The sequence below is a fragment of the Natrix helvetica genome (genome assembly GCF_964273705.1).
Source record: "Natrix helvetica genome assembly, chromosome: 5".
Classification (NCBI taxonomy): Eukaryota; Metazoa; Chordata; class Lepidosauria; order Squamata; family Natricidae; genus Natrix; species Natrix helvetica.
Window position 1 is genome coordinate 137,583,923 of NC_138551.1, and position 12,475 is coordinate 137,596,397.

General features: G+C 50.2%; 1 protein-coding gene across 1 annotated transcript; it reads left to right on the forward strand.

Annotated features, from left to right (window-relative positions):
- The first annotated feature begins 635 nt into the window (after positions 1-635).
- LOC309393941 (telomerase Cajal body protein 1-like) lies at positions 636-12,261 on the forward strand. The gene is made up of 7 exons (XM_081956564.1): positions 636-919; positions 4,031-4,374; positions 6,111-6,209; positions 7,923-8,031; positions 9,980-10,068; positions 11,023-11,113; positions 12,109-12,261. The coding sequence occupies exons 2-7, from the start codon at positions 4,094-4,096 to the stop codon at positions 12,187-12,189; spliced, it is 750 nt and encodes a 249-aa protein (XP_081812690.1). The 5' UTR covers positions 636-919; positions 4,031-4,093; the 3' UTR covers positions 12,190-12,261.
- The last annotated feature ends 214 nt before the right edge of the window (positions 12,262-12,475 follow it).

The following is a 12,475-nucleotide window of genomic DNA, read 5'->3' on the forward strand; positions in this document are numbered from 1 at the left end:
GACTGCCTCAACCACAACTGGCGGTGAAGTGAAGACCTTTTCCGGATTGCTGGTGGTGGAGGTGCGGGGGCCCGTCGCCCGTGCTCAGCAAAGCAAGTCCGGGGAAGTCCTTTGCGCTGGCCTGAAAAGGTCTTCACTCCCTCCCTCTTGCAGCAGGCCCCGATGCGAAAAAGGCCGAGATCGGCGCCCTTGGGGTTGCTGCGACGTCCAGGGAGGCTAAACCCAAGCCCCATTAGCCCCCAAAGCTCCCCCCTCCTGCTCGCTCCCCCCCCCCGCTCCTGCCCAGTCGAAAGAAGCGCGGGCTTCTTCCACAGCCGAGGAAGGAAGAAGAGCGGAGGACTCGCCCACCCTGCCAGGCTCCCCCAGGGCTCTGCGCCCCCAGAAACAGCGGGGTGGAAGGAGGGTCCCTCCCTGTCCCTGGATCCTCTGGGGAAGGGCCGGGGACCGCACTGGACCTCGTTCCAGCTGCCGCTTCTCTCTCGCCCTCCGTCACGGGAGCCAGCCAGGGCAGCGGAGTCCTGAGCAATATTCCCCCGGCGCCTTTGGTGCCTGAAGCCCACGTGGGCAGGAGGAAGACTAGGACAGGGATCTCCCCTTGGATCCAGCCTGGGAGAGAAGCAGCAGAGAAAGGTAAAGCAGCACTTTATATTTTATTGTCTTTATTTTCTTTCAGCCCGAGCGGGGCGGGGAAGACACCTTGCCAGAGGCTGCTGGAGAACTCAAACCGAAGAGCCTGGTTTGGGACCTGGGCGGGCGAGATTGGAGCGGGCAGGCGGGCGAGCGCACTTGCTCCCCTTTCTCACGGCCCGCATTTCCCCACGGAGCCTGTGGACGCGGCTGCTGGCTGTGCAGGTGGCCTGGAGGGAAGCCCCGAACCTCCTGGCGTGGACCTGGCGTTGGAGATCCGCGTTTCCAAAGCGTAGCATTATTTTACTCCTCTCCCGTTTTCTAGTATGGGGGGGGGGGGCACCAGGGATGGTGGCCACTTGGGGAATATTTGTATCCCCGGGAGATCTGCTCTTCCCCGCCCCTTACCTCCGGAGGTGAGGCCAGGCGTGGGAGAGAGTGTTAATGATAATGACCGATTCCCCCGTTTCTGCAGGTTTGGGGGGGGGGGGAGAGAAGGTAATTGCAGAGCCTGGACTGAAGTTAGGAGGCTGACTCGCTACAATAAGCGGTGACCATTATTTGGAGGAATAAAAAGCGTAGCCGTGCGATGGAGATTCGCTCTTGCAAAAACTGCATCATCCCCCCCCCCAATTTTAAAAAAAGCTTTCTAAACAGAACGCATGCGCAGAAGGCGCACGTGTGAGTAAAGCCTATGGGTTGAAGGCTGGGCGCATGCACGGAAGGGAGCAGGCGCACAGATGGAGAACCGGTGGTAACAAAATGTGAAACCCCACCGCTGGATTCATGGCACAGAAAGAATCAATCCAAAATAAAATTACGGTCAATCTCCACCCCACCGCCTTCCTCCTGACCCCTTGAGACACCCCTTCTTCTACCCTTCCCAGTCCCCCACCGTCCCGCTTCTCACCCTAACCAGCCGCACCACATCCCGGACGTCCCTTTTGGCCCAAGGACGGACGAGGAAGCTCATGGTGGCCAGGAGACGCCTTGAAGGACCTGCCGTCGTTCCTCCGCTGGACGCTGGTCCTTTAAAGCCCATGCGTGACCCTTGGACCCGTTGCCGGCCGGTCTTCTCCGCTCGGTTGCCTTCCCCGGATGAGCACGGGGGAGATCAGAAGTCACATCTTGATCTTTAACACCGATCTTCAGGCCATGAGCTTGATTTTTTTGTCCCCCGCCTTGCGGATGTCCTGTTCCCTGTAGCAAATTAACATTCTTGGGCACTGATCTCTTTCGCACTCAGCTCCGTTTCAGACTTTGTCATTTTTGGATGACTGCCAAGCGTCCCTCGTGGGCCCTGGACTTGAGAGGCCACTGCCCTTCTGGGGACTGGTGTCATTCTTGCCACGTGAATCCGGCACGTGGCCTCAAGGGGGTCAGTTAAAGGCACAAGATCAGCATTTCCATGGCATGGAAACCTAGTTTGTGGTAACCCCAGATAGATAGAAGAGTTGTGCCTTACCCATAAAATCTGGCTGGGTGACTGGATCAATCACCAGGAGACTGGGAGTTCTAGTCCCGCCTTAGGCATGGAAGATGGCTGGGTGACTTTGAGCCAATCACCAGGAGACTGGGAGTTCTAGTCCCGCCTTAGGCATGGAAGATGGCTGGGTGACTTTGAGCCAATCACCAGGAGACTGGGAGTTCTAGTCCCGCCTTAGGCATGGAAGATGGCTGGGTGACTTTGAGCCAATCACCAGGAGACTGGGAGTTCTAGTCCCGCCTTAGGCATGGAAGATAGCTGGGTGACTTTGGGTCAATCACCAGGAGACTGGGAGTTCTAGTCCCGCCTTAGGCATGGAAGATGGCTGGGTGACTTTGGGCCAATCACCAGGAGACTGGGAGTTCTAGTCCCGCCTTAGGCATGGAAGATGGCTGGGTGACTTTGGGCCAATCACCGGAGCCTGGGAGTTCTAGTCCCACCTTAGGCATGAAAACCGGCTGGGTGATTTTGAGCCAATCATCAGGAGACTGGGAGTTCTAGTCCCACCTTAGGCATGGAAGATGGCTGGGTGACTTTGGGCCAATCACCAGGAGACTGGGAGTTCTAGTCCCGCCTTAGGCATGGAAGATGGCTGGGTGACTTTGAGCCAATCACCAGGAGACTGGGAGTTCTAGTCCCGCCTTAGGCATGGAAGATAGCTGGGTGACTTTGGGTCAATCACCAGGAGACTGGGAGTTCTAGTCCCGCCTTAGGCATGGAAGATGGCTGGGTGACTTTGGGCCAATCACCAGGAGACTGGGAGTTCTAGTCCCGCCTTAGGCATGGAAGATGGCTGGGTGACTTTGAGCCAATCACCAGGAGACTGGGAGTTCTAGTCCCGCCTTAGGCATGGAAGATGGCTGGGTGACTTTGGGCCAATCACCAGGAGACTGGGAGTTCTAGTCCCGCCTTAGGCATGGAAGATGGCTGGCCAATCATCAGGAGACTGGGAGGAATTTAAAGACAACACTGTACCCGGAAGTTTCAATTTAAATCTCTGGGGTGTCTATTCTTCAGTTTCTTATCTCTATGCGCAAAAAAAGATGGCGCGGCGCCCGAAACATCCTCCAACTCTCGCGAGACGCGGCGTGGTTCCAGAGGGCGGTGCCCGAAGTGTCATGGCGGCCCCCTTTCGCCGCCCATCGCCTCAACGCCGGGAAGAAGCTTACGGCAGGGAAGGAGAAGGAGGGCCGCCTTTCGCCTCCTCCTCCCGGGGAAAGCTGCCGCGGGGAGGCCCGGAGCTGGCCCCTGATGGCGCTCCGTAACCCTACACGCTTCGCACCGTTCACACCGCTACAACGGTGAACACGTGTCGACCCTCCCTCTCCGCACAGCCAGACGCGTGTCAACGCTTTCCCATCACGCCGCAACGTTGCTAAGTGAATCGCTGCGGTTCTTTAGTTAGTCACACGGTTGTTAAGTGACTCTGGCTCTCCCCATTGACTTGGCTTGTTAGATGGTCTCCAAAGAAGATCACGCGACACAGTGGCCGTCGTAAATATGAGTCGTTGTCAAGTGTCTGAATTTTGATCGTCTGCCTGCGTGTGAAGTGTGAAAAACGCTCATCCATCCCATTTATTTCAGTCCGGTTGTAACTTTCAGCGGTCCCAAAACGAACAGTTGTAAGTCAAGGATTGCCTGTATTCCAAAGGACTAGTATCTTGGTTTTAAAATGTCCCTTTCCTCACTTTGTCCAATACAAGGAAAACCTTTTATCAGGCTACTAAATTAATTCTGTTTTTGGGTGCGGAATATTAACTTGCTTAATATTCAACATAATTAACAGCGCTGATATTTTGGGGGTTTTGTTTTTCAAATCTGCAGAAATCTCCCTTCCGCTTGGTCTCCTTTCCCTTCCTAAGCTGGGATGAATAAATCCGATTTCTCCCCGAGCTGAACTGGGATTTTTGCCTCCAGCCAGGAATAAAGGCTTCTGGAAGTAGAGTCTCGCTTAGTGGCCGCCTCGGCACGAGGATCCTGATGGATGTCAAACTCCCTGCGGAGGGCGCGGTTATGCCGGCCTTGCCCCAGTTGGCCGACGACAGCGGTGGAGATGCTGGAGAAACATCTGGACCAGCTTCTAAGGTGCCGGGGCGAAACGGGGCTGAAGAAGACGAAGGAAGCCCAGCTGTCCGGCCACTTTCTCCAGAGGGGGAAGAGTTAGAGGACGCTGTGCGGGACTCTGAGGAAAAGCTGCCCCCTGAGAAGGAGGAGGAAGCGGCGGAGGAAAGGGGAGCGTGGACCGACGGAGGGAAATATTAGTGAGTCGGGTTCCCGGCCTGTCTTCTGAATGGAACACAACTGGGTTTAGGGGTATGAATGTGGGCGTAGAAGAGGGGGGGGGGAAGCAGTGGGGAAGTCTTTTTTTTAACTACCGGTTCTGTGGGCGTGGCTTGCTAGGGGTGGTGGTCACATGACTGGGTGGGCGTGACTATGGAGTCATGTGACGGGGGGATCAAAAGACGGAAAGTCGCTTTAACAATGTCGTGCTGGAGCGGGGTTAGACTAGATGACCTTCAGGTCCCTTCTAGGTCTGGATTATCCTCTGAAGCTGCGTCTAATGCCAGGTTTGTAGTCCTTCCTTCCTTTCCTTTTTCCCTCCCTCACTCCCTTTCTTTCTCTTTCTTTCCCCTTTTTCTTTCCGTTCTTTCTTTCTCTCTTTTCCTTCCTTCCTCCCTTCTTTCTTTCTCTTTCTCTTTTTCCCTTTTCTTTCCTTCCTTCCTTCCTCTCCTTTTTCCCACCCTCCCTTTTTCTTTCTTTCTCTTTCTCCTTTTTCTTTCTTTCTCCCTTTTCTTTCCTTCCTTCCTTCCTTCTTTCTTTTTCTTTCTCTCTCCGTTTTCTTTCTTTCCTTCATTCCGTTCCTTTTTCCCTCCCTCCCTCTTCTTTTTATTTCTCTTTCTTCCTCCCTTTTCTTTCCTTCCTTCCTTTCTCTTTCTCCCTTTCCTTTCCTTCCTACCTTCCTTCCTTTCCTTTTTCCCTCCCTCCCTTTCTTTTTCTTTCTCTTTCTCCCTTTTCTTTCCTTCTTTCTTTTTTTCTCTTTCTCCCTTTCCTTCCCTTCCTTCCTTCCTTGCTTGCCTTTTTCCCTTTCTCCTTCCCTTTCTTTCTCTTTCTCTCTCCCTTTCCTTTCCTTCCTTCCTTTCCTTTTTCCCTCCCTCCCTTTCTTTTTCTTTCTTTCTCTTTCTTTCTCCCTTTTCTTTCTTTCCTTCTTTCTTTCTCTTTCTCCCTTTCCTTCCCTTTCTTCCTTCCTTCCCCTCCTTTTTCCCTCCCTCCCTTTCTTTCTCTTTTTCTTTCTCCATTTTCTTTCTTTCTCTTTCATTCCCTTTCTTCCTCCCTGTTTTCACCTTCCTTCTTTTTTCCTTTCTTTCTTTCTATCTTTCTCAGCATCCCCTCCCCCCTTCATTTTTGACCTAGCAGGCTTCAGGGAAGGGAAGTCTGCTGGGAGCAAAAATGGCCCCCACCCCTACATTTCCGGAGAATCTGTAGTAAAAAAAAATGCTTAAAAAGTTTTTTTAAAAAAGTTCTGAAGATCAGCTGTGTCGGAACTCTTTTTAAAAAAAAAAACCTTTTTAAAGTGTTTTTTACTACCGGTTCGGGACCGAACCAGTAGCATTTCACCCCTGGTGGGAAGGGACCTTGGAGGCCTCCGGGCCCTTGTTTTTGAGGCATGGGGTGGTTGGAGTTGGGGGAAGGCAGCTTAGTGAGGGGGTCTCTGAGCTTGGGCGGGGGTGTGTGTGTGTTGGGTTTTTTGCAGACGTTTCATGACCCAGCTAGGTAACATCATCAGTGCTAGAAGGGAGTGGGGTTTGCAGAGAGGAGGAGGAGGAGGACTGTGGGGTCCTTGGGGGTCTCTGAGCTTGGTTATTTCCTTGCAGGTTCTTTTCATGACCCAAACTCGGCGGTAGCGGAAGGCAGATTAGTTAGCAGCCTTGATAGGGGCAGTGAGTAGATTAATTCGCGAGATGCAACCGACCGGCGCGTTTCTCCTCTTGTCTCCCAGCTTCCCAGCGTACGACTTCGCCGAGGCCCCCCGGCTTTTGACAGGCTCCTGGGCCGAGTACAGCCGCGCCCCCGAAAACTTCTTGAAGGGCTGCAAGTGGTGAGTAGCCAGCGGGGAGCTTTTCCGGTGGCCCCCTTCCCACTGCCCTCCCTCAGCTGGAAGGGACCTTGGAGGTCTTCTAGTCCAACCCCCTGCTTGAGCAGGAGAGACCCTAGGCCAGGCTGTCCAGTCTCTTCTTCAAAACCTCCAGTGTGGGAGCACTCACAACTTCTGGTGGCAAGCAGTTCCACGGGTGAATTGTCCTCCTTGTCAGGAAGTTCCTTCTTCATTCGAGGTTGCTTCTCTCCTCGCTTAGTTTCCATCCGTTGCTTCTTCTCCAGCCTTCTTTGGAGAATGGGTGTCCCCCCCCTTCTTTGGGGCAGCCCCCCCCAAATACTGGCATTCTGCTATTATGTCGCCCCTAATCAGTGGGCGTGGCTTGGTGGGCGTGGCTTGCTTGGGGGTCATGTGACTGGGTGGGCGTGACTACGTAATCATGTGACCAGGGGAATCAAAAGACGGAAAGTCGCTTTAACAATGTCGTGCTGGAGCGGGGTTGGACTAGATGACCTTCGGGTCCCTTCTAGGTCTGGATTATCCTCTAAAGCAGCGTCTAATGCCAGGTTGTAGTCCTTCCTTCTTCTCCTTCTTCCCTCCCTCCTTCCCTTTCTTTTTCTTTCTTTCTTTCTCCCTTTTCTTTCCATCCTTCCTTTCTTTCCATTTCTCTTTATTTCTTTCATTCACCCTTTTCTTTCCTTCCTCCTTTCTTTCTCTTTCTCTCCCTTTTCCTTCCTTCCTTCCATCTTTCTTTCTATTTCTTTCTCTCTTTTCTTTCCTTCCTTTCCATTTCTCTTTCCCTCTCCCTTTTCTTTCCTTCCTTCCTTTCTTTCTTTCTCCTTCTTTCTCCCCTTTCTTTCCTTCCTTCTTTTTTCCCATTTCTCTTTCTTTCTCCCCTTTCTTTCCTTCCTTCTTTTTTCCCATTTCTCTTTCTTTCTCCCTTTTCTTTCCTTCCTTCCTTCTTCCTTTCCTTCTCGTTCTTTCTTTCTCCCTTTTCTTTCATTCCTTCATTCCTTTCTTTCTCTTTCTTTCTCTTTCTCCCTTTTCTTTCCTTCCTTCCTTTTTTCTCTTTCTTTCTCCTTTTTCTTTCCATCCTTCCTTCGTTTCTTTCTCTTTCTTTCTCCCTTTTCTTTCCTTCTTTCTTCCTTTCCTTCTCGTTCTCTTTTTTTCTCTCTTTTCTTTCATTCCTTCATTCCTTTCTCTTTCTTTCTCTTTCTTTCTCCCTTTTCTTTCCTTCCTTCCTTTCCTTCTCTTTCTTTCTCCCTTTTCTTTCCTTCCTTCCTTCTTTCTTTCTTTGGCTTGCTGGGGGTGTGTGTCATGTGACTGGGGTGGGTGTGGCTATGTAGCCCTGCAACTGGAGGATCAAAAGACAGAAAATCACTTCTCACAATGTCCTGTTGGAGCAGGGTTGGACTAGATGACCTCCCGGGCCCCTTGCAGCCCCGGACTATCGATTCTCCATTGCTGGCTAGAGAATTCTGGGAGTTGAAGTCCACCCCTCTTGCTGAGGCTCAGAAACACGGGAATGAAATCATCCTTGGTTTGGCCAAAGTAACACAACTTCTCTTGTGGGTCAGCTTTGTGTCATCGTCCTCCCCCTGTTTGTGGCTGAAACAAACCCGACTCGCTTAGCGTGATAGGCCGGGGACGGAACCCCTCCTGAATGGGGGAGACCCTCTTTTGGGGGGTTTCTGACCCCCTCCCCTCCTTCTACAGGGCCCCCGATGGAACCTGCCTGGTTACCAACAGTGCCGACAACATATTGCGGATATACAACCTTCCCCTGGAGTTCTACGCGGAGCAGTGGGGAGACGTGGCTGAAATGGTAGGTGGGTTTGTTGCTCCGTTTGGGCTCCCCGGCAGTCCTCGACTTACAACAGCTTCGTTTCAAAGTTACAGCGGTGCTGAAAACAGGGACGTTTTCCCCACACTTACGACCGTTGCCGCTTGCGCCGATATTCAGAGGCTTGGCAACTGACTCACATTTACGACGGCCTCAGTGTGCCAGAAAGGTCGTGAAACAGAGCGACGCTCGCTTAACGAACGTCTCACTTAGCAACTGAAAAGTTGGGCTCTCTTGTGGTCATAAGTCGAGGACTTGCCTGTGAATAAGTCAATGTATAAATCAGCACATCTACTTAATAGAGGCCAGTCCTTGATTTACAACTCCAATTGGGGACTGAATTTCTGTTGCTAAGTCAGGCAGTTCTTAAGGGAGTCACACCCATTTTTTTGGGGGGGGGGCACTGTTGTTTAGTGAATCACGCCGTCGTTAAGCAAATCTGGCTTCTTCCATTTCCTTTACTTATCGGAAGCAGGCCGAGGAGGTCCCTCACCTTTGTAAAAAATGCAAGTTGCCAAGTGCCTAAATTTTAAAGATGTGACAATGGCCACAAGTGTGAGAATGGTTTTTTCAGTGCTGCTCTCACTTCAGTTTCTAAAGGGATGGTCGTAAGTCGAGGACTGGCTGTACTCCTTTTTTCTTCTACTGTTTTCTCCCAAATAACGCTAACTGCAGCGTGGAGCCTGAGTTGTGACTGCGGAGTTGTGGGCATGTCGGACAAACAGGCCACACTCTGGAAGGGAGGGAGGAGATAAAAAAGGAAGGAAGGAAGAAAAATGAAAGAAGAAAGGAGGGAGAGAGAGAGAGAAAGGAAACAGAAAAGGAAGGAAAGAGATGGGGAGAGAGAGAGGAAGGAAGGAAGAAAATAGAAAAGAAAGAAGGAAGGCGGGAGGAAGAAATGAAAGAAAAGGAAGGCGATGGGGAGGGACAGAGAGAGTGGGAAAGAGATAGAAAAGGAAGGAAGGAAGAGTAAAGGAAGGGAGAAAAGGAGAAATGAAATAGAAAAGGAAGACGGAGATGGGGAGGGACAGGGAGAGGTAGGAAGGAGATAGAAAAGAAAGAAAGAAAAGGAAGGGAGGAGATGTAGGAAGGAGAAAGAAAAGGAAAGGAGAGGAAGGAAGGAGATAGAGAAAGAAAGGAGAGGAAGAAAGGAGATAGAAAAGGAAGGGAAAGGAAAGGGGGAGAAAGAAAAGGAAGGGAGAGGAAGGAAGGAGATAGAAAAGGAAGGGAGGGAGGAAGGAAATAGAAAAGGAACGAGGTGGGGAGAGAGGAAGGAGGAAAACAACAGGAAAAAGGAAGGAAGGAGGGAGAAGTGAAAGGAAAAAGGAGATGGGGAGGAAGAGAGAGGTAGGCAGGAGATAGAAAAGGAAGGAAGGAAGCAAGAAAGTACAGAAGGGAAGAGGAAGGAAGGAGGAAAAGAGACATGGACGGAGGGAGGAAAGAGACAAATGGAGGAAGGAAAAGGAAGGAAGGAAAGAGACAGGAAGGAAGGGAGGAAGAAAAAAGAGGAAGGAAGGAGATGAGAAAAGGAAGACAATAGAAAAGGAAAGGAAGAGGAGGAATGAAATAGAAAAGGAAGGAGAGAGGAAGGAAAGAGAGAGAGAGAGAGAAAAGGAAGCAGGAAAGGAGAGAAGGAGGGAGGGAGAAATGAAATAGAAAAGGAAGAAGGAGGCCGGGAGGGACAGAGAGTTAGGAAGGAGATAGAAAAGGAAGGAAGGAAGGAGAGCCAAGCGGAAGGAAGGTGAATTCACACCTCTTTGGTCTTGGGGGAGCCGATCCTTGGGGGAAATTCTGGGAGTTGAAGTCCCCCCCTCCCATCTTTTTTGAGGTTGAGAAAGAAGGGCCCCCGAGCCTTTGGGGGGGGTGAGTCCCATCGACCTTCTGGAGTCCCCTCCCCGGAGCCCACGTCTCCCCCTCTTTCCCTCCACAGAGCCCCGTGCTGCGCATGGCGGAAGGAGACACCCTCTACGACTACTGCTGGTTCCCGCTGATGAATTCCTCCCAGCCGGAAACTTGCTTGTAAGTTGCTCCCTTCCGTTCTTCTTCCTGCCTTCAGTCACCTAATGGCCAGGTTGGTCAAGGAAGTCAATAGAATGGACCAACAGAAAAGGGAATAGAGAATAGAATAGAATAGGGAATAGAATAGAATTCAGAGTAGGATAGAATAGAAAATAGAAAAGAATAAAATAGAATAGAATAGAGAATATAGAATAGAATAGAAAATAGAATAGAAAATAGAATAGAATAGAAAATAGAATAGAATAGAATTAAGAGTACAATAGAATAGAGAATAGAATAGAATTCAGAGAATAGAATAGAAAATAGAATATAGAATAGAAAATAGAATAGAATAGAGAATAGAATTAATAGAGAATAGAATAGAATATAGAATGTAATAGAAAATATAATAGAATAGAATAGAAAACAGAATAGAATAGAATTAAGAGTACAATAGAATAGAGAAGAGAATATAGAATAGAATAGAATTCAGAATAGAATAGAATAGAAAATAGAAAAGAATAAAATAGAATAGAAAATAGAATATAGAATAGAATATAATAGAAAATAGAATTAATAGAGAATAGAAAAGAATATAGAATATAATAGAAAATAGAATAGAATAGAATAGAATTAAGAGTACAATAGAATAGAGAAGAGAAGAGAAGAGAAGAGAAGAGAAGAGAATTCATAGTAGAATAGAATAGACAGTGGAATAGAAAATAGAATAGAATAAAATTAGAATTATAACTTTATGGTCACTTAGGGCGGCCACTGCTCGGCCTGCATTAAAATGACATTTCGTTGCCTGGAGCTCTCCGAGGGGTCCCCACCTCCGATACCCCCTGCCTAAAGCAGGCCTCAAAGAGACCCAAGCCTTACGCCTGCCCTGCACCCACCTATCGTTCCCGGCTGGCTGGGGGTCCCTGGCAGCCTTCCTCAGCCCCCCCTTCCATGCCTTCTCTGCCCACACAGCCTGGCCAGCAGCAGCCGAGACAACCCCATCCACATCTGGGATGCCTTCGGAGGACAACTCCGGGCCTCTTTTCGCCCCTACAACCACTTGGTGAGTAAGTCTGAAGGTTGGTCTCTCTCTCTCTCTCTCTCTCTCTCTCTCTCTCTCTCTCTCTCTCTCTCTCTCTCTCTCTCTCTCTCTCTCTCACACACACACACACACACACACACTTCTCTCCATCCCTCCCCATCTCCTTTTTCCTTTCCTATTTCGTTTCTCCTTTCTTTCTTTCTTCCTTTCCTTTTCTCTCTCCTTCCTTCCTTCTTTTTTCTTCCTCCCTCCCTTCCTGTCTCTTTCCCTCCTTCCTTTTTTATTCCTCCTTCCGTCTCTTTCCTTCCTCCCTCACTCCATCTCTTTTCCTCCTTCCTTCCGCCTCCCTTCTGTACTTCCTTGCTTCCTTCTTTTCTCCATAGCGCTGCTTGGAGAGTACAAGGATGGGTTAACACAGCCTGTTTGCCCATGGACTGAGTAGATTTTTCCCCTCTGGCCACGCCTCCTTTGCCTCTTCTGGCTCAGTTTTAAAAACTCAGTCTGCCCGATAGGACGAGTTTGGGGAACACTCAGCATTGAGCAAATAGGCTGGGTTCTCCAATAGTAATTTTAGAGTATTTTATGTGATATTTAGTTGTTATTAGGATTTTTCCCCAGGTTTTATTATTTTGATTTTTTATTTTCCTTTTTTCTATTTTTTATCGAAGAGGATTTACCTAACTAAGGCTGAGGCAGCGATCGGTTCCACAGCTGCTTAGTCGCAGCTGGGGGAACAAGCGAGGCCGCTTGTCCGGCGTCTGCTGGCAAGCGCAGGGAAGGACGGCAATCCCCGTGTTTCCCTGGTCGCTTTGGAGGAGAGGCTTTTAAAAAAGCCCTTGCTTCTCCAAACGGCGTCTTTTGCAGATCGGGAGAGCGGCGGCCATTTTGAAAAGCGCTGCTTTGGCGCGCTTTTCGGCTGCAGCCAATGAGAAGCGCCTGGCCCTTAAGTGAGGCTTTTGGCGCGCAGAAGAACCGGCGGCCATTTTTTTGAGACTTTTTTACCTTCCGGAAAGCAGCAGCAAGCAGCAGAGCCTCTCCGCCTCAACAGACAGCCGCAGAGGATTGCGAGGGCTTGCCTGGGTCTCCAGCAAGCCTGAAGTTCCCCAGCCACCCAAGGGGAAGCGGCAAGGAGTGTCCTGGTGCCTGATCCAGCCTCCCATCTGAGTCTGCAGACGCGTCTGGAGCCGTCGGGCCAGCGTCCACTGCCCTTCCCACAGCAGCAACCTCTTCGACTCAAGATCAACCAAGGATGGCTGATGAAGGTTTGGAGCGAAGGGAGGAGCTGGCAGGGCCATCTGCAAAGCGCAGTAGGCCAGATCCCTCAGGCCAGGGGAGAAAGGGAAACAAGGGCGCTGGGGGGAAAGCTTCCCACTCTTCAGCTGG